The sequence below is a fragment of the Lepus europaeus genome, chromosome 3 (genome assembly GCF_033115175.1).
Source record: "Lepus europaeus isolate LE1 chromosome 3, mLepTim1.pri, whole genome shotgun sequence".
Classification (NCBI taxonomy): Eukaryota; Metazoa; Chordata; class Mammalia; order Lagomorpha; family Leporidae; genus Lepus; species Lepus europaeus.
The window spans coordinates 103,041,780-103,068,676 of record NC_084829.1 but is presented as its reverse complement, the minus strand read 5'-3'; the positions used below and the strand labels follow the sequence as shown (position 1 = coordinate 103,068,676).

The following is a 26,897-nucleotide window of genomic DNA, read 5'->3' as shown; positions in this document are numbered from 1 at the left end:
GCGAAGTGGGCTAAGCCTCCACCTGTGGCACCAGCTTCCCATATGAGTGCCAGTTCTAGGCCGGCGCTGCAGCTCACTAGGCTAATCCTCTGCCTGTGGCGCCGGCACCTCGGGTTCTAGTCCTGGTTGGGGCGCCGGATTCTGTCCCGGTTGCTCCTCTTCCAGGCCAGCTCTCTGCTGTGGCCCAGGAGGGCAGTGGAGGATGGCCCAAGTGCTTGGGCCCTGCACCTGCATGGGAGACCAGGATAAGCACCTGGCTCTTGGCTTTGGATTGGCGTGGTGAGCCAGCCGCAGCACGCCGCCGGAGCGGCCATTAGCGGGTGAACCAACGGAAAAAGAAGACCTTTCTCTCTGTCTCTCTCTCTCTCACTGGCCACTCTGCCTGTCAAAAAAAAAAAAAAAAGAAATGAGTGCCAGTTCTGGTCCTGGCTACTCCTTTTCCCATCTAGCTCTCTGCTATGGTCTGGGAAAGCAGTGTGGTAGACCCAGAAGAAGCTTCTGGCTCCTGGCTTTGGATTGGCGCATCTCCAGCCGTTGCAGCCAATTGGAGAGTGAACACGCAGATGGAAGACCTTTCTGTCTGTAACTCTACCTCTCAAATAAATAAATAAATAAAATCTTTAAAAAAATTAACAGTAAAAAACACTCTCAGGCACTCTTAGAATTTTTCTCAGTCTGCTATATAATCATTTATTTTCTTTTTCTTTTTTTTAAAAGATTTTATTTATTTATTTGAAACTTAGAGTTACATAGAGAAGGAGCGGCAGAGAGAGAGAGAAAGATGTTTTCCATCCGCTGGTTCACTCCCCAAATGGCTGCAATGGCCGGAGCTGCGCGAATATGAAGCCAGGAGCCAGGAGCTTCCTCTGGGTCCCCCACGCAGGTGCAGGGGCCCAAGAACTTGGGCCATCTTCTACTGCTTTCCTAGGCCATAGCAGAGAGCTGGATCGGAAGTGGAGCAGACAGGACTTGAACCGGCGTCCATATGTGATGCCAGCACAGCAGGCAGTGGCTTTACCTGCTAAGCCACAGCGCCAGTCCCTATTTCCTTTTTCTATTACTGCTTCTAACAGTTTAACTGTTAAGCCTGTAACACAGTTTTTCCTTCTATCTTTGACAATATCATGCTAATTTATTATAAATCCAAATTTTGCTTACTTTACAGCTGTAGAGATTAAATGTCAGAGGCAAAATTTTAAATAAATATAAATAAGACATTAACATGCTGCCACTCCTATGTTAAGTCAGTATATGAGAATACTTCAAAAAGTTCATGAAAAGTTGAATTAAAACCAAGCATAGCAGAGAATTCAAAAAGTTCATGGAGAATTCATATTTTGAAACACTGTACTTACTTAGTGTAGGGTTAATCTTATGGGTACAAAATTAATTGAAAATAGATCTTAGTAAAAAATAAGAATGGGAATAAGAGAGGGAGATGAAAGAAGGGTGGAAGTGCAGGTGGGAGGGAAGGTAGGGTAGGAAGAATCACTATGTTCCTAAATTTGTATATATGAAATGCATGAAGTTTGTGTACTTTTTTACTAGGTAAAAAAAAAAAAAAGAATATTATACTAATATGGTTTTTTTCCTAAAGATTTATTTATTTATTTGAAAGGCAGAGTTACAGAGAGGCAGAGGCAGAGAGAAAGAGAGAAAGAGAGAAAGAGAGAGAGGTCTTCCATCTGCTGGTTCATTCTCCAGATGGCCACGACAGCAGGAGCTGTGTCGATCCGAAGCCAGGAGTCAGGAGCTTCCTCGGGTCACTCATGCAGGTGCAGAGGCCCAAGGACTTAAGCCATCCTCCACTGCCTACCCAGGCCATAGCAGAGAGAGCCAGATCAGAAGTGGAGCAGCCGGGACGCAAACCCGCATCCATCTGGGACCTGTTACGACACAGCGCTGGCCCCTATACTAATAGTTTTAATGATCTGTGATTACTTTAAGATTTACTGTATATGGGTGAAATGGTCATTTTTTCCATTCAATTATTGTTTATAGCTGTAAACGAGGATATTTTTGCTTTAAAAAAAAAAACCACTGTACATGGATTTCAATATTTTGCATTAAAAATAAACTCACCTTTTAAAAAATTCTATTTTTAAATGAATTTTTTGAATTGCTGTCAGTTTTTAGTTTTCTTCCTTTAGACCCCGAATGTCTCTTTTTAAGCTTCAACCCTAAGTATTTGCAGTTCTTTTGTGCCTTTGATAAGTGGAACATATTCTTCCAGAGACTAGAGTAAGGTGCAGAGAGGTTCTTTCATTGGCCGGTCACCTTTTTACCTTCCCACCATCTTCCTTACATCAGGGTTATAAAATGATAGTTTGTCTGGTGCCAGCCCACAGAAGTTGAAACTACACCTTCCACAGCTACATTCTGCCTCTACCCAAGAGACAAGAAAAGGACTGGCATTGTGGCATACCGTGTTAAGTCGCTACCTGCAATACCAGCATCCCAGTTTGTGTCCCGCCTGCTCCACTTCCAATCTGGCTCTCTAATAATATGTCTGGGAAAGCAGTGGGGCATGGTCCAAGACCCTGGGCCCCTGCTACCCACATGGGAGATCTGGAAGAAGCTCCTGGCTCCTAGCTTTGGTCTGGCCCAGCCCTGGCTTTGGTGGCCATTTGGGGAATGAACCAGTAGGTAGAAGGCCTCTCCCTCTCTCTCTTGCTTCCCCCCCCCCCCAGAAAAGAGAGAGAAATTTTCTGTAACCCTGCCCTCCAAATAAATATAAAATAGAGGCCGGTGCTGTGGCGCAGCAGGTTAAAGCCCTGGCCTGAAGTGCCAGCATCCCATATGGGCGCCAGTTCTAGTCCTGGCTGCTCCTCTTCCAATCCAGCTCTCTACTATGGCCTGGGATAGCAGTAGAAGATGGGCCAAGTGCTTGGGCCCCTGCACCCATGTGGGAGACCAGGAAGAAGCTCCTGGCTCCTGGCCACTGGCTCCAGATCAGCGCAACTCCAGATGTTGCGGCCATCTGGGGAGTGAAACAGCGGATGGAAGAGCTCTCTCTCTGTCTCTACATCTCTCTCTGTCTTTCAAATAAATAAAATAAATCTCAAATAAATAAATAAATAAATAGACATGAAAAGTCAACTCTGCACTCATGTTAAGGAAAGAAAAAACAACGATCGGATGGAAAAATACAGTTACTCATTAGGACTGAGCAACGTGAGGGACAGAACTACACTTTTAGAAAATATGGCTTCCACTGACATCTGATGAGAATTTTTATGTAAACCAATCAGTTCAAAACCAACCAAACAAAAGCCTTCCTGTAACTAAAGACCTGGTTCAAATCTTAAAATTAAATAGAAAATTACAGTGAAAGAAAATGGTCACACTTGAGATCTCAATCAATGTTCTGGAATAACTCATTGTACAAAAATAACAAGCCAACAACTACAGCAAGACGGGAGATGCGAATGCTGAGAGAAAAGATGGGAAACCTGGAAGACAAATTCATGAATGCTAACAGCTGAGCAATAGGACTTCTAAAAAGAGAAACAGGAAACGATGAAAAACAAAGCATGTAAGCAAATAATCGAAGAAAATATCTGAACACATGAAGAAATGGGATTTAATGCAAGCAACACTGGTTTTGTAGTAGGGAGGCCTTCTGATGAAGAACAGGCATGTTGACTTACATTACAAGCCTGAAAATCAGTAATAGTTTGGAGAAGGGCTATTCTGAGTAGTGCTGTTTTACAAGTATTAGTTGCATCTGCCTCCTCACATTCCACTTCTCTTCTCATAACAAACAGCATTTTTATTTTCTTTTGGAGAATCCTTCTTCCCCAACTTTTTATTTTAAAGATTTTATTTATTTATTTGAGAGGCAGAGTTACAGGCAGAGAGACAGAGAGAAAGGTCTTCATCCACTGGGTCACTCCCCCAGTGGCTGCAATGGCCAGAGCTGAGACAATCCCAAGTCAGGGGCCAGGAGCATCCTTTGGATCTCCCACATGGGCCGCCTTCTACTGCTTTCCCAGATCATAAGCAGAGAGCTGGATCAGAAGAGGAGCAGCCAGGGCACAAACCGGTGCCCATATGGGATGCTAGTGCCAAGGGCGGAGACTTAGCTTACTACGACACAGTACAGGCCCTCTTCCTCAACTCAGAGGCTGAGCCACATGGAGGCAGTCATTTGCAAAAGTCTCTCCAGGAATTCCCTGTTCTACTTCCCCTTCAATAGTTGATGTGCTGGGCTTTTTCAATTCTCTGCAAACTCCTATTTGTTCACCCCGTCCAGTGCTTCTGAGACTCATGAGTGGCTATTTCTCTAATGCTCTGACTCTTCCACTACCCCCAAGTCCCCACATTTGTACAATATTAAATTCCTAAATCCTATAATACTTTGAGGGGTTCTATCTTCCTGAATGAAGCCTTTACCAGGTAGGAGTTTAAATTCTAAAGCTGTCAATTTATAAATCCTATCCCTTATGATTCATGTTTTTGTCTGTTGCTTTAAAAGTCTTTTCTATAAAGTAGCAGTGACTGGGAGGGAGCAGGAGGAAGACTGTGGAGATGCCCGTGGTATCTGCATCTTGACCTTCGTGATGTTTACATGGATGTGTGTATTTTGCAACAATGCATTGATCTGTGTGTTTCTGATTAGTGCATACTTTGTATGTGTATTATGTATCCATTTTAAAGTTAACAATAAAGATTATGAAATTTATTTAATTAAAAAAAGTCTTTCCTAAACCTAAACTGATAAATTTACTCTCCTATATTTTTTTCTAATATAGTTGTAAAGTTAAATATGGTGTGAGCTCAAGTTTATTTTTTCCTCTATAAACAGATAATTTTCCTAGGCCCATCTTCCACTTCTGTCATATCAAGATACATATATCAATGATAGTATTTCTTTTTTTTTTTTGACAGGCAGAGTGGACAGTGAGAGAGAGACAGAGAGAAAGGTCTTCCTTTGCCGTTGGTTCACCCTCCAATGGCCGCCACGGTAGCGCGCTGCAGCCGGCGCACCGCGCTGATCCGATGGCAGAAGCCAGGTGCTTCTCCTGGTCTCCCATGGGGTGCAGGGCCCAAGCACTTGGGCCATTCTCCACTGCACTCCCTGGTCACAGCAGAGAGCTGGCCTGGAAGAGGGGCAACCAGGACAGGATCGGTGCCCCGACTGGGACTAGAACCCGGTGTGCCAGCGCCGCTAGGCGGAGGATTAGCCTAGTGAGCCGCGGCGCTGGCCTTGAATGATAGTATTTCAAAATGTTCATAGATGGGGGCGGCACTGTGGCACTGTGGATTAATCCCCCACCTGTGGAGCCGGCATCCCATTTGGTGCCAGTTCTAGTCCTGGCTGCTACTCTTCCAATCCGTCTATGCTGTGGCCTGGGAAAGCAGCAGAAGATGGCCCAAGTGCTTGGGCCCCTGCACCCACATGAGAGACCAAAAAGAAGCACCTGGCTCCTGGCCTCTGGCTTCAGATCGGAGCAGTTCTGGCCATTGCGGTCATTTGGGGAGTGAACCAATGGAAGGAAGACCTTTCTCTCTATCTCTCCCTCTCACTGTGTAACTCTACCTCTCAGATAAATAAATAAAACCTTTTAAAAAAAAGTCCACAGAAAGTGGAATTATAAGCTTATATAAATATAAAATTTATATAAATATAAATATAAGCTTATTTTGTGGAAAAAACTGAAATTCACACATAGAGGAGTTCTTAAAAAAGTTTATGAAAAATATGTATTATGAAAAGACTATTCATGAATTTAAAAATAGTTTTGCATCAAAATCTTTTATTTCCATTTTTCACAAAACTTGAAGCTCTTTTGTATATATTTATATAGAGAAATATACATTCTCTTTCCTAATGGTCTATCTTCCTTTCAATGGACCAACATTTCATTTTTCACTTCCATATATATATATATGTTGAGGATCTCTAATCCAAAAACCAGAAATTTGAAATGCTCCAAAATCAAAAATTTAAAAACAATTTCAAACGTATTTATTTCATTTTATTTGAAAGGCAAATAGAGAGACAGATGGAGAGATTTTCCATTTGCTGGTTCACTCCTCAAAAGCCATGGCTGAGCCAGACTGAACTCGATCCAAGCATCCTATTGTGCATGGAAGGGACCCAAGTACTTGAGCTATCTATCGCCTGTTGCCCGCCAGGAGCACATTAGTAGGGACTCAAACCAGGCATTCAGATATAGTATGTTGGTACCCTATGTGGTGATTCAATTGCTGTGCCAAACATTCACACCCCAAAAGCTTTTTGCAACAGGCAGAGAGAGAGAGAAAGAGAGAGAGAGAGAGAGAAAGAGAGACAGAGAGAGAGAGAGAAAGACAGAAAGACAGGAGAGAGTTCCCATCTGCCACTCTATCCCACAAATGCCTTCCAATCACCAGGACTGTTCCAGGGCCACAGTCAGGAGTGAGAAACTCAATCCAAGTCTCCCACATGGGTGGCAGGGACCCAATTACTTGCCCCCTAGGGTCTGCATCGGCAGAGCTGGAATCTGGGGCTAGAATCAGGAATTGAACTCAGGTACTATGATATGGACATGGACATTCCTAGGCAAATGCCTGCCCCAGTCCAAAACCTTTTGAGCACCAAAATGCCCATAAGTGGAAAATTCAATATTTAGCCTCATGTGATGGCTTGCAGTCAAAATGTTAGTGCATTAAAAACATATAAAACTGTCTTCAGGCTTTATGTATAAAGCATATACGAAACAAATATTTCATATTAAGACTTAGGTTCCATCCTTAAGACATCTCATTGTTATATACAAATATTCTAAAATCTAAGAAAAAATCTACAATCCAAAACATTTCCAGTCCCAAGCATTGCAGATGACTGACTTACATAGCTTATATTAAACCTGCTTTACTACATTACTATTTCTTATTGGTAAGTGCAATGGATTATAACTTACATATTATTATATTTTATATTATCAATTACAATATAAATAAGGTAAACCTATTATACCAACAAAAATAAAAACCTATATAGGAGAACAGCTCAAGTCATAGCTCTTAATCTGTTTATTATAACCAAGTTTCAAAAATTAAAATTGCAGTGTAAATTTGGAAGAAAGTTTGCACAGGCTCTTCAAATTTCTCAGAATAGAATTTGATTCATAGTCCTTGTTAATGGAGAATAAGGGCTACTGACAACTTCGTGATTCACTTGGATGACTACTTGGGGTTGGCAGATAGACCTAACTCTTCAGTGGAGGGATTTAGTAGTTCATATATAGATATTTTCTGTTAATTAGCTTTCATCTTAATCAGTTCTTATTCTATTCATATGGGAACAGATTTGACATCATGAGTAGGAGATAGAAAACATGTGAATTTATATTTAAGATAATTAACACAAATTTTAAGATTTAAAAACAACACTAAAACTTAAGTGAAATTCTGAACAATGTCAAATATTCATTTAAAAATAAACGTATTTTAAATTAGAGGTTAAATGGCTAAATTAATATCTTCTTTTCAAAGGATCTCAAAATCTTACAAAATTATCCAATTCATAATACCTTATGCTGAAACCATACATTAAATATTTGACCTCATTTTAGCAAGGCTAAAGGAAGTCTAAAGGAAGAAAGTGAAGTAAAGTTGCTCCTGGAGCTTTTTCCCCCCGTATACATTATTTTACTATCTATTATTCCTAGGATAAAATAACAATCTGAAAATCAGCCTAAAATTCTAATGAACTCCCACTTGGCTTCTGACCATTCCATCAGCATCTTGGGAGACCTATGCAGCGCCCAGTGAAGCTCAGCCTTACACAATGTCTGGCAGAGGGTGATGAGAATGGCACATTGTCTGCCCAGCCTGAACAGAGGTCACAGCAGGGGGAGCATCTGCTAAGATAATGTGAAAGAAGGAAACAACTATAATTGCCTCATTAAGAGATCGCTGGTCAAATAATCACAAAAAGAAAGGACATGGAAAACTACCCTAAAATTAGGACTATAAAATGGAAAATTTACGATACAATAAAAAATGCAGAAGATTGAGGAGACTCTGGTATTGTATTGGTTTTACTAATTTCCTTAGTCACTATATGGATGAATGAAAATTTGGATGCAACAGCTCAGTTATTCAACTCTAGCCCTTGCCAGTCATTAGTAGGAAGCAGAAGATGCAAATTCACAGCTGTCCAGGATACAAACAAATGTAAAATAAAAGGTTGTGGACAATTTCTTACAAGGAAATGAAACACAGGAACTAAGGAGGAAAATCTATGGTCTGCATTTTAGAATTACAATGAAAAGCACATAATTAAAAGGCATAAGGATTATTTTCAGAGGTAAAGATGAAAAATTTAAAAGAGCAAAGACTCAAAAAGGCAGGGAAGGAAGAAAGACAAATTGCCTCTTACCTTCTCCTATTTTCTATCTCCATCTTTTAAAAATATGCATTTCTTAAAGTCAACAGTATAGAACTAAAACTTAATTCCCTGCCACTTAAAATTATCAGCCAGTATAGGTCCATATATTTCATTCTATTAAACATTCTTGATAAATTAAAATATTTGATAGTAAAAGCTAAGGAAAATGTTTTCTAAAACTGTACAGATGGACTGACAACTATGGCAAACTACTTTTGCATTTCCTGATATTTTGAGATTAAGTTGTATCAGTTTAAATTGTGTGATACAGTTTAAATAATATCATAAAGTAAGTTATGATTATTAAATTTATTATGCCAATATACACATTAAAATTAGCTTGCTAGTCCCATAAGTCAGGTTTAAAATAAGCAAACTATTTGATGACTTTGATGTTTTGCACCCAAAATGTGCTGGCTAATTTTTCCATTCCATTTACCATTCTGGTCTTTAAACTGCCTTAATCTCCTGCCCTCAGATGTTGACCTTGTAAGAATAGGGGTCATAGGTCAGAATAGACAGACCTCAAAGGATCTGGACTATCAATTCATGCCTGAAAGATTTCTCTGCCACAATAGGAATCCACTAAACAGCAAATTCCTAAATCTAATCACACAAGTATCAGGGTGAAACAGTTATTTATTGGAATTTGTTGATTTACATTTTTCAAATATCTCTAGGACCTAAAGAAAATTTTCATTTTTCTTTGGAGAACAGGTTCTGGGACATCATAAACATGAACAATCACATCACTGAAAGAACTTTTAAAGTAAAACCTATATTCCCTAATAAAATAGCATCCTAAACTGAAGTATAGGTTTCTTATATTCAGGAATGCTATGAAGATTTCTCTAAAAGTATACTACTAGATTTCCCAAGGGTAAGTCCCCAGAAAATTTCACATACACCAGATATCATGAGTGGAAGAGGTTACACCACTGTTGTAGGTAAGCTGGTGTTGGGTATCACACTAGTTTGGAGCTCACTTGCTTAAAGGTGAATGCAGACAATAAATAAATGTTTTAAATACATAAAGTAAATGAAAATATATAGCACTTCAATGAAGAAAGCCTAAAAGTTTGTTTTTAAAACCCTCAAACCAAAAATCTTAAGGCCTCCAAAACCTTAAAAATTAGAAAAAAATTTAAACTTGAGAAATTATGGCCCTATAAAAATAACTTTACTATCATACATCTCCACTTTCTTAAATTAAAAAAAAAGAAGGCAAGTTAACTCTTCTGAGCTGAGAGTAAATCAGACATTGAACAGCTTGTTTATGCACACCCTGGCCTTTCTGATCATGAATGATAAACATATCATGACATCCCATTTTAATATTACACTACAAATAATGCCAAATCTTATAATCAATTCTTAATTCTAAACAAAGGGTGTGTTAAAATCAGGAATTAACAAGTCTCTCTAATGTGATAAAATGAAAACAATTTCTTATACTTTCATGCCAAAAGTAGTAATATCAAACATTTTTAAAATTAACCATCTTTCCAAACAAAATATATCACTGTTTCAACTCATGTAGAAAAATCTAAAATCTTACTCATGTGCTAATGCTATTGTGCAAATTAAATACTGCACCAAATGAAAAAAAAAATCAGGATATTAATATAATTTTCTAAGTTATTTTAAAGATCTCCTATCAATATTGCTGAAAAGAGAACTTGTATTATTATAAATAAAACTTTAAGTTCTGTGGTTGAGTCAAAAGATGTGGAAGGTTAAGGAGAACAAAGACAATAGCCACTACCCTGGGGAAAAATAAAATTAAGAAACAGTTAAAAGAGAAAGCATAAACAATAAAAAAAGTACAAAGATGCATGTATACACTCAATATATACATCTACCACATATGCAGCACTTCAAATATTCTTCAAGGTTACATATATTGTAATCACTAATAAGCATTAAAATCATTTAACCTATATAGAAAGATGTCCAGAGCAGCAGTTTCAGTCCAAAGCCTTTTTATTCATTTAAAATATCTGGTAGCACAAACTAAAATTTTATTATATAAAATATTCAATTCTATGTTATTGGCTGGCATATGTCATATAAACACTAAAATCAATAATAGAAACAAAATCATCATTCCATCACCCTACCCTCACAATTTCACATTGTGGAAGTTGCTTCCTTTTCCTGATAGTACACTGTATTTTCTAAGAGAATAAAAAGGTACCAAGCATAGGCTAGTTTATTAAAAGAAACAGAGTTTCTTAGTCATTTATTAACATAATCTTCATCTTATTATAAAAAGTTCTATAGCATCATTTAAATATTTTGAAAATGAACATAAGAAAAACTAAATTTAAAAAAAAATCTGAAGTTATTTAATGTGAAATTTTAATAGAATTTTTCAAAAAATGTGGTGGGTTTAAAACAAAATTACACAATATTTACTGTTATTCAGTGCCTGGACACAAGTAACTGGCCACTAAATTCATCAAAATTTTAAGACAGAATGAAAAAAAAACTCATTGTCTTTTGTAAATAGTAAACTCACTGATCTGTATATAATTAGAAATGAATCTTAACGAAGAATGGGATGGGAGAGGGAGAAGGAAATGGGATGGTTTGTGGGTGGGAGGGTGGTTATGGGGGGAAGAACCGCTATAATCCAAAAGTTATACTTTTGAAATTTATATTTATTAAATAAAAGTTTTCTGTTAAAAAATAGTAAACTCATTTATGGTAGAATTTTCAAAATTAGTTTATGCTTTTTGTCACAAAGACAAAATTCTTCATAAAATATGATTCTATTCTACATATAAATAATAGAATTAATAAGCTTTCTTGAGTGATAAAATCAAATTTTCAATTTGTTAACCACATTAACTCCATGTAATAGAAAGAACAGAAATTAGTTACATTGTTAAATTTTGTAATCTAAAAAGCATTTAAAGAGAAAGGATAATCATTTCAACAAATGGTGTTCAAACAGTATCTATTATTCACAGGCAAACATGAACCTTGATGTAACACTCATACTTTATACAAGAAGTAACTCTAAATGGATCACTGACATACTTGTAAAAAATAAACCAATAAAACAAATAAGGCAAACAATAGAGGAAATCTTTGTGGACGAGAGTTAAGCACAGAATTCTTTTAAACATGGTATGAAATAGACAATCGATAAACTGCCTTTAACAAAATCAGAAACTTCTGCTCTGTAAGAGTTACTGAGAAATTGGAAAGGCAAGCCACCAACTGACAGAAAATAGTGGCAAATCATACAGCTAACAAAGGTCTGGTATCCAGAATATAAGGAGCTCTCCAAGTGCAACAATAAGAAAACAAATGGCCCAGTAAAAAACAGGCAAAAGACACAGACACTTCACCAAGAAGGAAATGACACAAAGAAACATAAGATGTTCAATATCAGTAGCCATTAGGGAAATGAAAATTAAAACCATGGTGAGCTATCATTACATTCCCATTAGAAAGGTTAAAATAACTGACAAACTCAAATGCTGGCAAACATCCATAGCAGTTGACACTCCTGTATATTACTGGCAGGAATGCAAAATAATGTGGTGGTTTCTAACAAAGTTAAATCTACACCTATAACCATATCATCCAGCAATATCACTCCAAAAATGAAAACTAATGTTCACACAAAAATCTGTACACAAATGTTTATAGCTTCTCTATTCCTAACTGCCACAACTAGAAATTACCTAAATGCTTTTCAGCAGATAAATGGGTGGATAACTACATCCACATAATGGAATACTACTCAACAATAAAAAGGAATCAATTAAAAAATATTAAAAAAAGGAATCAACTATTGGTATATCCAACAGCTTGGACGAATTTCACAGACATTATGCTAAGTGAAAAAATCTAACTTCAAAAGCTTGTATCATATTTTGTTCCATTTATATGCTGTCCACTAAAAGACTACAGTAAGCCTCTGGTTGCCGGAGATCATAGGTGGGGGAGGGGTAACTATAATAGATAATAAGAGGGACATTTTTGGTGGGATAACTCTTTTGAATTCAGACTGTGGTGGTGACCACAGGTATATACACACGTTAAGATTCATTGAACTGTACACCAAAAAAAAAAAAAAAAAAAAAGTCAATTTTACCATATGTCAATTTGAATATGAATTTTAAACAATACTCCAAACAAAATATACAGAAATACAATTTTTAAAAAATGTATTTTCTTTTCATCTACTTGAAAGAGAAAGAAACGGAGTGACTGATTTATTGATTGACTGATTTGCCATCTGCTGGTTCACTCCCCAAATGCCTGTGTAAATGAAGCCTGGGCCAGGCCAAAGCCAGGAGCCAGGAACTGGAAAATCAAAGTTAATTTGATAGGAATAAATAGGGATAAATGCCATGGCATCTGTAACATACTTTAAAACAATTCCACAAAATATCTATAATAATTGAAATATTACAAGTGAGGATATATGGGTGTTGACTGTGTTCCTTCTATCTTGTATTATGAAAATTTGCAGAATATAAAAAGTAAAAATAAAGTAAAATGGAAGGAAGTAGGAATAATTTAAACCAGCATAAATACCTAATCAAGGGAAAACAGGCACTTTGAAATGCAGACTGCAGAATATTTTATAAGACTTTTAAAGCTACTTTCTATAACTACATTAATAAAACATGAAATCTGGATCAAGGAACAATTTTATTCTCATTATTAAAACTGTCTTAGGAAGCAGACTTGATTAATAACCAAGAAAGAGGCTGGCGCCGCGGCTCACTAGGCTAATCCTCTGCCTGCGGCACCGGCACTCGGGTTCTAGTCCCGGTTGCTCCTCTTCCAGTCCAGCTCTCTGCTGTGGCCTGGGAAGGCAGTGGAGGATGGCCCAAGTGCTTGGGCCCTGCACCTGCATGGGAGACCAGGAGGAAGCACCTGGCTCCCGGCTTCGGATTGGTGTGGCATGCAGGCCATAGCAGCCATTTGGGGGGTGAACCAACAGAAAAAGGAAGACCTTTCTCTCTGTCTCTCTCTCTCACTGTCTAACTGCCTGTCAAAAAAAAAAAAAAAAAAGAAAGAAAGAAATCAAGAAAGTCATCAAAAATCTTTAAGTCTTTTAAACACTAAGATAGTAAATCATTGCCTTGGTAACTGTGCTTACTATCAGTTGACAAAGATCTGTTTCTGACAACCATACTAACAAATTTCATTTCCCCTGTTTCCAGTTTCAGTATAGGAGTCTTTATGGGCTATTGTGGCCATCTGGGGAGTAAAACAGCAGATGGAAGATCTCTCTCTGTCTTTCCCTTTCTCTCTGTAACTCTTTCAAATAAATAAATAAATCTTTAAAAAAATTAAATTTTGATTCATTCATATAGTGAGAATATATACAAGTGTCACTGATTAAAATAAAATATTCTGTGGTATACTTTCCAGTGAAAAAACAAAATTACAAGTTTCAAAATAGCATACACATTTATTTGATTTTGACCTCAAATTTCAAGTGATTTTTCTTTCTTTTCTTTTTTTTAGTGTTTTTGCATTGAATTTTTAAAATCAGTCAGAACAATACATATATTTTAATTTGAAAGAATAGGTGGTATGCTGGCAAATTCTGCACATACAGAGGCACCTCTTTTGGGAACTTCCGCCCCTCACCTGGGGGTCTCAGCTATTTGGTAGAAATGGAAGTCAAGGCACTATTTAACACTTGATGCTGAGTGCTCAGTTCAGTACACTTTATAGATAATGCCAGTGGCAAGACAGCTTCATCCAGCTCACCACAGTGGTGGCATTTTCTTTTGGCTAGGTTATATAAAGTCCATTAACATAATAAAACAAATAAATTTTCAAACATCTTCCCCAAGCAGAATAAGCTCATACATTTGGCAAAGGAAAATGCTTACCTATCTCCCTTTGGTTTTCTTTTTTGTAGTGTCTTCCCTTTGGGTCTTCTTTCACTTCCTAAACAGGGGCTCCCACCAGGTCCTGTTACCCGTATTGATTCAAGGCCTTTGGAAGATTTTTTAAATGTGAACTCCACTGGTTCTCCTTCTTTTAGGCTTCTAAATCCTTCCATGAATAGTTTGCTCTGTAAAGGGAGGAGCAGAGAAAGTGAGAACATGATTATCGTCACTGTTTTATAAATTATCTCTATAATTTTAAGATTAGCAAAGCAAGATATTCTGTTACCCATTACAAAAGTATAAAGTCATGGTTTTTTTTCTTTTAAGTTTAGTGAAATTTATACCATTTTAAGGTTTCCTATCTGCAGTGAGAGAATAAACTAATACCATTTTTAAGGCAATTTGGTAATCCTTATACAATGTATCTGTTCTCTTAACAAGCAATTCTACTTCAAAGACTTTACTGAAGACATATTCACACAAAGTTTCAATACAAAACACACCACAGTACTGACTAGTTAAAAAAATTACAATTATCTAATGTCTATCGACTGAAAATTGTTTAAATTATAATAGAGCCAAGTAGTATTATATTATTAAGCTTCTAAGAGAAGATTTATATTTAGATCTGTATGCATTTAATTGAAAAAATGAAGCTCAAAGAACAATGTGACTATCATATAGCCATCAACATTAAGATTTCTGAAAGGTATCTATGTCTTTATGTAGAGTTAGAATTATAGATAGTGAACGATAGTCATTTTTTCCAGTCCTGTTCTGGGAAAGTGGGGAAGCTTTCTGGTATACACTTCACTGCATTGTCTGAGCTTTTTATAACTTGAGAGGAAATTGATTTTTACAATTTGAAAGACAGTTGATTTTTCTGCACCCCCCCCCCAGTTTCCTAATTATAAAATTGTAACCATGGCTTTAATTATTCATTGGCTCTTTCAGTAGTACTCTTTTCATCAGACAGCCAATTCAAAATATACTAAAAATAATTAGTTTTACTTATTTCTTCAAAACCTCTGTGAATATTTTACAGATATAATTTAAAATATATTATTTTTAAATACTTTTCTGAAGTTGTGGGGCAGAAGAAAAGAAACACAGTATGGTGGAGGACCTTAGTTCAAGTCCACATCCTTATATAAATAACTACATAGTTTTGAATGAGTCATTTAATCTCTTTTCTGTTTATTTGTAAATGCAAGTGATCTGATTTCTGAATAACAGTGCTTCTGAAAAAGACTCCATGGGGGAAAAAGCCTAGAGAGGAGTTCCTAGCCAAATTAAGTTTGTGAAATGCTATGTGTGTTGTTTCTCCATGGGTTCACAAATTAGCACATTAAAAGGTTCCTACATAATCAATAAAACAAAAAATCTTGTTCAATTACATGTAACCCCCTCTCAAGTCCATGCTTCTAAAGGCAGCTAAATACAGCAATTCCAGGCAGATGTTTGGCACAGCAGTTCAGATGCCATTTGGGACACACACATCCCATATCACAGTGCCAGGGTTCACATCTGGGTTCTGTTTCCAATTCCAGGTTCCCGTTAATGCACACTCTGGGAAGGTAGCAGGTGATGGCTCAAGTACTTGAGTCCCTGCCATTCATGTGAAAGACCTGTACTGAGATCCCCACTCCTGGCTTCAGCCACTGCAGGTATGTGGGGAGTGAACCAGTGATTGGGAACTCTCTGCCTCTGTCAGATTTCAAAATCAGTAAATACAACAGTCTCCCTTTGTCCACAGTTCCTCTTTCCAAGGTTTGGGCTACCTGAGAACAACCAAAATATAAAAATACTAAGTGGGATGTGTCAGAAATAAGCAATTTATAAGTTTTTAACTTCACACAGTTCTGAGGACTATGATGGAATTTCTCACCATCCCAGCTATAGTGAATCAACATTTTATCCAGTGTATCTTCACTGTATACTCTACCTACTCACTAGTCACTCAGAAGTCATCTTATAAGATGTGCTAGATCTTAGATAAGATCTTATTAGATAAGATGTGTTAGATCAAGTGCTGTGGTGCCACAGTACTTGTGTTCAAGTATTCCTATTTTAATTATTAATGGCCCCAAAGCACAAAAGCAGCAACACTGGCAACTCAGATATAACAAAGAAAAGCTATAAAATGCTTCCTGTTGAGTGGAAAGAATTCTAAGTTAAGAATGCTGATATTTATAGCTATAGTGAATCTTCTATCTGTGAAATTGTGAAAGAAAAAGAAATTTGTGCTGGTGTTGCTGTTGCACCTCAACTATCAAAGCTACAGAGACATAAATGTTTAGTTAAGATGGAAAACGCATTAAATGTAGGGTTCAGCACTATTTTCAGTTTCAGACATCCACTGGGGGTCTTAGAACATAAAACCTGCAGATAAAATGGACTACTATTGTTATAAATAACCAAAACATTTCATGGAACAAATAAAAACACTTCGAAATTCAAGCAAAAGGAAGCTATTTATTGTGAAAGTGATATGACACATGAAAACAGACTTATTAACCTGTTTCTAGTGCAGGTCACCTGACATAATGAAACTCTTCATGCTGAAGTCTACAAATTGATGAAGCCTTTGCAGCTGTCTGATGGTATGTAGAAAAAAAATTCTGTTTACACATTCTGAAATAACAAATTAGTATTTTTGAAGTTATTTTCACATTTCTAAAGCATCTTTTCATTTTTTTCTCCCAAGTGTTCTCACTAACTATAAATAGTTCTTATTTATTTATTTTTAAAGGATTTATTTATTGTATTTGAAAGGCAGAGTTACAGAGAGGCAGAGGCAGAGAGAGAGAGAGAGAGAGAGAAGGAGAGGCAGAGCCAGAGAGAAAAGGTCTTCCTTCCGCTGGTTCACTCCTCAAATGGCTGCAAAGGCTGGAGCTGGGTTCATCTGAAGCCAAGAGCCAGGAGCTTCCCCTGGATCTCCCACGAGGGTGCAGGGGCCCAAGCATTTGGGCCATCTTCTACTGCTTTCCCAGGCCATAGTAGAGAGCTGGATCGGTAGTGGAGCAGCCGGGATCTGAACTGGTGCCCAAATGGGATGCCGGTGTCCCAGGCAGTGGCTTTACCCGCTAAGCCACAGCGCTGGCCCCTATAAATAGTTCTTTTGCTTTCAATTCCCTTTCTTCTTCCTTCCTACTAAGAAAATGTAGGTTATTTCTTTTAAACTAGATGAAGGAGAGCATAGTTCAGCTGCTGAAATGAGGAGAATAAAGGGACAGTTTTAATCAGAGTTATTTTTCTGTAACAAAAATTCTATCATTTATTAATTTCTCATAGTTCCTAGTGTATGGGTTCACTTTTACTAACTTGAGTTCATCTTCCACTGTTTTAATTTTTGTTAAGTATCACTTGTAAATAAAACTGCTTTGCCAAATCTTAAGAAAAATTCTATTCTTATGGACAACAAAATTCTGGCTATTTATCATGATATTCTGAAAGAGCACTTTTTAAAGTTTTGTTATATATGCCTCCCTTCTCAAATTTTATATATATATATGTGTGTGTGTGTGTGTGTGTGTATATATATATATATGAGACAAGATATATATATATCTTGCGCATATATATATATATATGAGACAAGATAGTATATATAACACTAGAGCTATACTACTTGGCAAAAAAATAATAAATATCCTTAAGAAATTATAAAGGCTCTGCAACAAAAAGCTGAGGGTTCACAGAGAATGTTCACTCTATGTTATCAGATCAAAAAAGCTATAAAATAGCAAAAGACTCGTTGGAAAATAGATACTTAGCTCACTATATTAGTTCACAAAATTCAAATTTCTCCTCTCTACTTGTCAATTTTTATGCAAGTTTCCTCCATTTTCCCAGTCACATCGGTTACAATCCTTAATTTTATCCAAACCATGTGCTGAATCTTGTGCATCTGTAACTTCAAAATCTCTCTTTCAACGGGGCCATCAAAGAAGGAGGTACCTTTCTCTGAAGGGAGGAGAGAACTTCCACTTTGACTATGACCCTATCAGAATAAGATCGAAGTCGGTGAATTCTAAAGGCTTCCATAGCCCTGGCAACTCATGACTAGAGCCTAGGGAGATGACTGACGCCATGAACAGGAGTGTCAAATTGTTAAGTCAGCAACAGGAGTCACTGTGTGCTTACATCCCATGTGGGATCTGTCCTTAATGTGTTGTCTAATGTGCAGTGATGCTATAACTAGTACTGAAACAGTATATTTACTCTTTGTGTTTCTGCGTGGGTACAAACTGATGTGATCTTTACTAATTATATACTGAATCGATCTTCTGTATATAAAGATAATTGGAAATGAAAAAAAAAAAAACCTGGTGTTAAATTGGAAATGGCATAGAAAATTAATTAATTTTTTAAAAAAAATATTATGTAGGATCTCTGTCTTTAATGTGCTGTACACTCTTATTTAATGCTATAACTAGTACTCCAACAGTATTTTTTTTCACTTTGTGTTGCTATATGGGGGCAAACTGTTGAAATCGTTACTTAATATATACTAAACTGATCTTCTGTATATAAAGAGAATTGAAAATGAATCATGATGTGATTGGAAGGGGAGAGGGAGCGGGAAAGGGGAGGGTTGCGGGTGGGAGGGAAGTTTTGGGAGAGGGAAGCCATTGTAACCCATAAGCTGTACTTTGGAAATTTATATTCATTAAATAAAAGTTTAATAAACCCCCAAAAAATAATCTCTCTTTCATCTATTTTGTTGATCTGCATAATCCTACCACAGGTCCTCACTATCTTCTGATAGTCTCATCACAGATATTTTTGGCAACGAGTTCCCCTCTATATTCCACAGCTTCTCCTACATCTGTTTATTTTCTCTGAATAAATCTCAGCCTTTCTCGGAAATCGACAACACTGCTCTTAGTTTGCAGGTGAGATCCTTTATAGTCCTACTCTACTTACATTCCACTTCCTGTCCCGCAATCTAACCCACACCTCTCCATCAGTAAATCTACATTTCCTTGTAGATTTTATTAACTCTGTATTATAGTTTACTCTGGGTGAGGATGCACTTTTCTACTCACAGCAGTCTACCAAAATCCTAGGCAAATCTCATGGAATAGCTCAAATAATCCTTTATATAATGATCCTCAATTGTGCCAAATTGGGAATTCTCATTCTCTTAACTGATTATTCTGTGTGGTTTTTATAGTACTCTGCTGTATAAGGTAAATATTTGTATACTATCCTCCCATTTTCTTTACTCTTTTGGATTTATCTTTTACTGAAGGCCAGGGATTGCAATGTATATCTTAGTACTTCCCAAAAGGCTTAGCATAATGCCTGCAAATAGCCATCACTCAATAAGTACTTAAAAGAATTTTAGATTTGGCATCAGGAAAATCCTTAAGGATTATTAGTGGGACTCTCATGTTGGAGGAGGAGAGGAAAACATTGACTGAATTCCTTTAAATGAGTTATTCATGCAAAATCAGTTTGCTGGCTCATACTTCTACTATATAAACTTTCTTAATTTTAATGTCAAAGTGACACAGTATATAGCACATCTGGAATGCACTGAAAGGATTATCATGGTTGAGGGTGATAACACTGTCATATGACTCTACTTAGAAGTTGATATAAACCTATTTTCCTTGTTCTTCCTTAGTCTCTCTTTATGTGAGACATGGAAAAAGAGAGAGAACTTCCATCCACTTATTCACTCCCCAAATGCCTGCAATAGGTAGGAGTGAGCCAGGCTGAATCATTTCAGAAACTCCGAAATGAATCTGGGTCTCCCATGTGGGTATCAGAGACCCAAGGACTTGAGCCACCACTGCTGCCTCCCAGGGTACACGTTAGCAGGAAGCAGGATCACAAGTCGGGTAGCTGGAACTTGAGCAGTCTGGTGTGGCATGAAGGCAGTCTAAGCAGTGTTTTCACCACTGAGCCAACTGCCTTCCCCTACTCAAATTTTCTAAGGAAATATCCAAATTTGATGTGATCTATGAAGAGCTACCTACCATGAACAACCACTTACCTGAACAACTTCATGTACATTTTTGTTTAATCTATACTAAGAGTTACATAAGGTAGAACTTTCGGTGTTTGGGCTTTCATTTTCATCTGTGCCCCCCCCCCCCACCTTTTTAACAAGTTAGAAGTTTATTCTCTATAGAAGAGAATCACAGTTACTGAATATTCATTCAATAATTCAGTGAACAAAGGAATGACAAAATGAATGAAGTATTTAGAAGAAACTGCTGTCATACCTACCACAATACTATATACTTATTATTGAAAAGGCCAATTCTAAATGTGCATATATTAAGTAGCACATCAAACACTTCTCATTTGTGCTCTTCTTTCAACCAAACAAGGTTTCCTGTTTCTCATTTCCCTTAATTCCAATTTTTAAAATGCATTCTGGCTCACAATTAAAAATATTTGCTTTTATTTGCTTTTAATTTCCTTGTTATACTCCTTTCCCTATTTCCATCTGTTTAAAAACAAATTGCAAAGAATAGTAACATGTAGATGGAGGCATGTGAAAGCAGTCCAAATATTATACTTTATTTGCCAAGTATTTCTACTAAGATATCTATACAGATAGTAATGATCTCTCTTGGCACATATTATTTCTTTCTAAGTGGACTGTGAAAATTCAGAAATGTTTCTAAACTGTAATCCCTGGTTCTCCTTAGAGGCAGGAGATTTTCTTCTCTAGAAAGCATAAACTGCCTTCCAGGTCGAAATGACAGACTGACAGAGGTCTCATGTTACACTTTAAAAGTCATCAGAATGACAGTCAAAAAAATTTTTAACAGAATAAGTAAGAGAATGAGAATGGTGCCATCAACAGAAAATATAATTCAACAAGCTTCTGTAAGTTGGGAGTGCTGACTGAAAACTGCAGCAGAAGTAGAGACTCGAATTCCTAAAGAACGCTGAGACTATGCTCAGATTGAACATGGACAAAGGGCAGAAGCAAGCTGCGGGCTTGGTGGGGAATCCATGAACAAGAACAAGATGTCCATTTCATCCTCTCATCCCTATACCTACCTACAACACATGAAAACAGTCAAACAGTGCCTCAAGGGAAACAATATGGGCCTTTCTCTAAAGAAACTGGGAAGAAATATCTAGGGAACCAATGAAATATTTGATACTACATATAGCTAAAATTCATTTTCTCAGTAAAGAAGCCACTGAATCCCTACACACTCAATCTTACATCATACTCATCCCTTATTCTTTTTTTTTTTTTTTTTTTTTGACAGGCAGAGTGGACAGTGAGAGAGAGAGAGAGAGAGAGAGAGAGAAAGGTCTTCCTTTGCCGTTGGTTCACCCTCTAATGGCCGCCGCGGTAGCGCGCTGCGGCCAGCGCACCGCGCTGTTCCGATGGCAGGAGCCAGGTGCTTCTCCTGGTCTCCCATGGGGTGCAGGGCCCAAGGACTTGGGCCATCCTCCACTGCACTCCCTGGCCACAGCAGAGAGCTGGCCTGGAAGAGGGGCAACCGGGACAGGATCGGTGCCCTGACCGGGACTAGAACCCGGTGTGCCAGCGCCGCAAGGCGGAGGATTAGCCTGTTGAGCCACGGCGCCGGCCATCCCTTATTCTTATCACTCCTTCACATTATCTGAGGAGCCACCCAAGAATCTCAAAGTGTGCAGCATGGCTGGGAATGGTATTGTAGTGCGACAGGTTAAGCTGCTACTTGGGAGTTTGCACGCTATATCTAAGCACCAGTCCAAGTTCCAGCTGCTCCACTTCTGATTCAGCTTCCTGCTAATGCGCCTGGGAAAGAAGGAGATGATGGCTTAAGAACTTGAGTCCTTGCCGTCCACAAGGAAGACTTGAATGGAGTTCCTGGATCCTGGCTTTGGCCTGGCCCAGCCCTGGCTCTAGTGGGCATTTGCAGAGTGAGCCAGCAGGAAGAAGATAGCTCTCTTTCTCTCTCTTGCTCCCCCTCTTTCTTTCCCTTTCCTCCTCTGTTACTCTGCATTTTAAATAAACAATTTTTTTTTAAATTGCAGCATAACAAAGGCAAAAACAAATGAGAGAACAAAAGAAATGTTAAATTCAATATCCAGAGATATGAGAGATATAACACTAATAAAACAAGATTAAAAGGCCAGGAAATTGAAAAAAACATTCTAAGAAAATTAAAATGATTGCTAAGATTAGGTGGGTTGGAAGTAAAAGAGTAGAAAATTTCTCAGGATATAAACTAACTATACATAGGCAAATGGAAGGAAGGAAGGATTGCATGAGAGAAAAAACAATAAATGCAGAGGAGGAACCCAAAAAGATAAAGATTCAAATTTAACTTGAGTTCTGGGGAGAGAGAATATAAAAAATAGGGGGAAAATTATTAAATGAGTAATATAAGGAAGTTTCTCTAAACTAACAGAAATAATACCAAGCAGAGGTCTATACCAGGTAGAGGCATTATGGAACCTTTTAGATACAAGGAACGTTTTTGAGTGCATAGAGAGCAAAGGGCTGGCGCTGTGTGTGGTGGGTAAAGCTGCTGTATGCAGTGCCAGCATCTCTTATAGGTGCCAGTTCAAGTCAGGGCTGCTCCTCTTCTGATTCAACGCTCTGTTAATGCACCTGAAAAAGCAACAAGTAGATGGTCCAAGTCCATCCTGAGCCCCTGCACCCACATGGGAGACTGGGAAGAAGTTCCTGGCTCCTGGCTTTATATTGGACCAGGTTCAGATCAGCCCAGCTCTGCCCGCTGTGGCAATTTGGGGAGTGAACCAGTGGACAGAAGATCCCTTTTCTTCTCTCTGCCTTCCTCTCTATAACTCTGCCTTTTAAATAAATAAATATATCTTTTTAAAAAGAGAGTGGTTTCAATGGATATTAATGGAGATGAAAGACAGCAATCCAAATTAAATTAAAGGTTTACCCATATGCTTGTTCAGGATAGTTAGTGTAAGTTTGAGGATGGCAACTAGAATAGTTTAAGGGTATTCCTTTGAAGAGGGTCACCAAAAATGAGGTTGGAAAACAGTAAGCTAGAGACAGATGATGAAAACTTATGATTGATTTCTTAAGTATTTGATGAGGTCTACTACCATATCTACTCACTTTTTTTTCTTTTAGAGGTTGCAAGATCAAATCAGTGTTTTAAAACATATAACTGCTTTGGCAATAATGTAGATGTTAGAAAACAGGAAGAATATATGTGGGAAGCCTGTTAAAAGGTAACCATAATAATCTTAGCAAAAGATTATTACAAATAGTTTTTAAAAAAAAGACAGGAGAAACTGATTTTGTAAAACATTTCAGAGTTATACATATTTCCTACTATAAATTATTATGTGTCCCACATAACAATGTATTGTTAGTACGGATAGAGACACTGATGTAATAGTATACACAAATCTTTGGAAGACAACGCCAAGTCAGAAATGATCATCTAATGCAGTTGGCCAAATCTGGCCTTCTTTATCACCACTCCTTGAAAAAGTCAATTAACAGCCTGATACTCCAGGAACCCTTAAGCCTGAGGCACCCAGAAGAGCACGACAGAAGAGCTCAGGACTGAGTCAAGATCTTTGGGCTCCAGCTCTGGTGCCACAACCACTGTGTATCCCACAACTGTGGATAAGCTGCTTGCCACTGGGCAGGTTTCCCTCATTTCTGTTAAAAAAAAATGTAGGATCACTATCACGAATGGTAGGAATTTTTTTAATCATATGACTTCATTTTGTCTATATGGACACAGATGGAAATGAATGGGTATTATGCATTCTTTGTATTGCCCAGTTCACCCAAGAAAAGGAAGATTTTAGTTCTTTATTCACATACCTTAAGAAAATAAAAGTTAAAAGAAGTATGATGCCAGTGTAAAAGTCCATGTTTACTAAGAGTTTAAATCTATCTATCTAATTCAATTTAATCATTAAATTTCACATAATAGGATGAAAAACAACTTTCATTTATTTATTTATTTGGCAGAGAGAGAGAGAAAAACAGAGAGAGAGAGAGAGAGAGAGAACACAAGTGTACAAGCACTCCCATCTGCTGATTCACTCACCAAGCTCTCAGTGCCTGGGTCTGGGCTGAACTAAAGCCAAGAACTCAATCCAGGTCTCCAATGTGGGGTGGAAGGAACCCGATTATTTGAGCCATCATGACTACCTCCATGGATCCTCATTATTAGGTAGCTGGAATCAGGAGTTGAAGCCAGGAAACAAAACCAGGTACTCTGGGGCTGGTGTTGTCAGGCAGGGACTTAAGCTGCTGCTTGTAACAGCAGCATCCCATATTGGAGACAGCTGGAGTTTTAGCTGCTCTGCCTCTGGTCCTGCTCCCTGCTAATATACCTAGGAAAGCAGAAGAAGATGGCCCAAGTACAGCAATCCTGACACCCATGTTGGAGAACTAGATGTAGTTGCAGGCTCCTGGCTTCAGCATGGCTGAGCATGTTGTAGCCATTTGATGAGTGACCCAGAGGATGGAAGATCTCCTGCTTTCCCCCAACCCTTTCTTTGTCACTCTACCTTTCAAATAAATAAATATTTTAAGAAGGGAAAAAAAAAAAAAAAAAAAAAACCAGGTGCTCTGACACAGGATGTAAGTGTCTTAACTGCTGAGCCAAACACCTAGCCACCTTACTTGTCTTGAATATTAAAGGAAAATGTTACAGGAACTATTAGTTAAGTACTGCCCTCCGGCTTGTACTTCAAAACTGAGGACACATGAAAGTAAGTTAAAAAACAGTCTGTACCACTTTTTAAAAAAATGTATTTACTTATTTGTAAGTCAGAGTTACAGAGAGAGAGGGAGAGACAAAGAGAGGTTCTCCACTTTCTGGTTCGCTCCCCAATTGGTCACAATGACCAGACTGAGCCAACCTGAAGCCAAAAGCCAGGAGAGTCATCCAAGTCTCCAAGTCTCTCCAAGCACTTGGGCCTTCTTCCACTGGTTTTCCCAGGCCACTAGCAGGGAGCTGGATTAGAAGTAGGGCAGCTGGGACACAATCTGGCATCCATATGGGATACAGGTGGCACAGGTGGCAGCTTCACCCACTATGCCACAACACAGGCCCCTATCCTATTTTTAGAAGTATACAGTGTGTTCCACTACTCACTGGAAAAAGCAAAGATGTGACGAGAATCTATTCAAAGGCAGACATTGTGTTGAACGTTTTCACCTGCTATTTCCTTGGATCCAACCTACCTTTGTCCTTTACCTTCACCTGATTAGTATTTTTACATCCCTGAACTTCCTTTTATTTTTCCCTCAAAAATTTAATTATTTATTTATTTCAAAGCAGAATGGCAGGGAGTAGGAGCAGGTACAGTGATCTTCCACCCACTATTTCGTTCTTCAAATGACTCCAATAGCCAGGTTTGAGCATTGGTAATCCGACTTCTGGCAAAGATGTGAAAGCACTCCATTAAGGAGAAGAGGTCTTTTCAATAAGTAGTGCTGATCACAGACCTAGTCAAAAAAACCAAAACCATGAAGCTTTTAGAGGAAAAAGCTTCTGAGGACTGGGGTAGGCAAACATTTCTTGGGACATATAAAGCAATAGCTACAATGAGATTTCATCACTTGTACACATCAAAAGACACTGTTGAAAATATATAGGAAAGACAGAATCGGGAGAAAATATTCACAAAACACATCTGATAATGGACTGGTTTTCTGGATATATAAAGAACTCTTACAACTCAATAATAGAAAAAGAGTCCAACAACAATGGGCAGCACACATACACATTCAAATGAATAGATATGTAACTGCTGACATCTCAATAAATTCTGCAGATTTACTATGGCCTGAATGTTTGTGCCCCTCCAGAATTCATGTGTTAAAGCCCTAATTCTTGATATGATAGTGTTACGGGGCAGGAAGTAATTCAGCCATGCGGATGGAGCATTCATTCCCTTAAAAAAGGAAACACCAGAGACATGTTCTCAATCTCTCTCTCTCTTTCAGTCTAGGCTACAGAAAAAGGGGGGCTGTCTACAAATCAGCAAGACAGCCCTGGACAGACACAGAATCCCTCGGCTCCTTCATCTTGAACGTCCCAGCCTCCAGAACTGCGGGGGTAGGGGTGGGGGGTGCGGATGTATGTTTTTAAAGTCCCCTGGGCTATGGTATGTGTTATATATAGCAATGCAAAGTGACTAAGAGGGGATTTTACCAATCCCAATTTCATGGTTTTATCATTCGGAGGAAGAGTAAAAGTTACACAGAAACATATATACATTTACAACTTCCTGTGAAGGAAAAAAAAAAAAAGACAGTGGGCTGGATTTGGCCATGGTGTTCTGACTCCTGCTCTACAGAATAATGTGACAATCAAATCTCTGATAAATGTTCTTATCAGCTATTCAGAGAAAGAATTTTAAAAGAGAAAAGAAATTACTTTGACAAAACTACTTGCTGAAGATCACACTGAATTTAACTATCTTTCCCTGTTTGAGATGATCTTCTTAGATAGGAAATTCCTGAATATCCACAATCTCTCAGTCCCTACTCCACATCAAAAACAAATTAATTTGACATGGGGAAGGCCAGCACTGTGGCATAGTGGGTAAAGCTGCCGCCTACAGTGCCAGCATCCCGTATGGGTGCCAGTTCGAGCCCTGGCTGCTCCACTTCCAATCCAGCTCTCTGCTATGGCCTGGGAAAGCAGAAGATAACTCAA

The 26,897-nt window shown here is 38.0% G+C and overlaps 1 protein-coding gene across 1 annotated transcript in view; it reads right to left on the bottom strand.

Moving 5' to 3' along the window:
- Positions 1–26,897, bottom strand: part of LIN28B (lin-28 homolog B) — a 121,189-nt gene that overhangs the window by 27,624 nt on the left and 66,668 nt on the right. Inside the window, exon 3 of the mRNA XM_062187640.1 lies at positions 14,254–14,438. Within this exon, the coding sequence (XP_062043624.1) occupies positions 14,254–14,438 (185 nt within the window). The remainder of the gene's footprint in view (positions 1–14,253; positions 14,439–26,897) is intronic.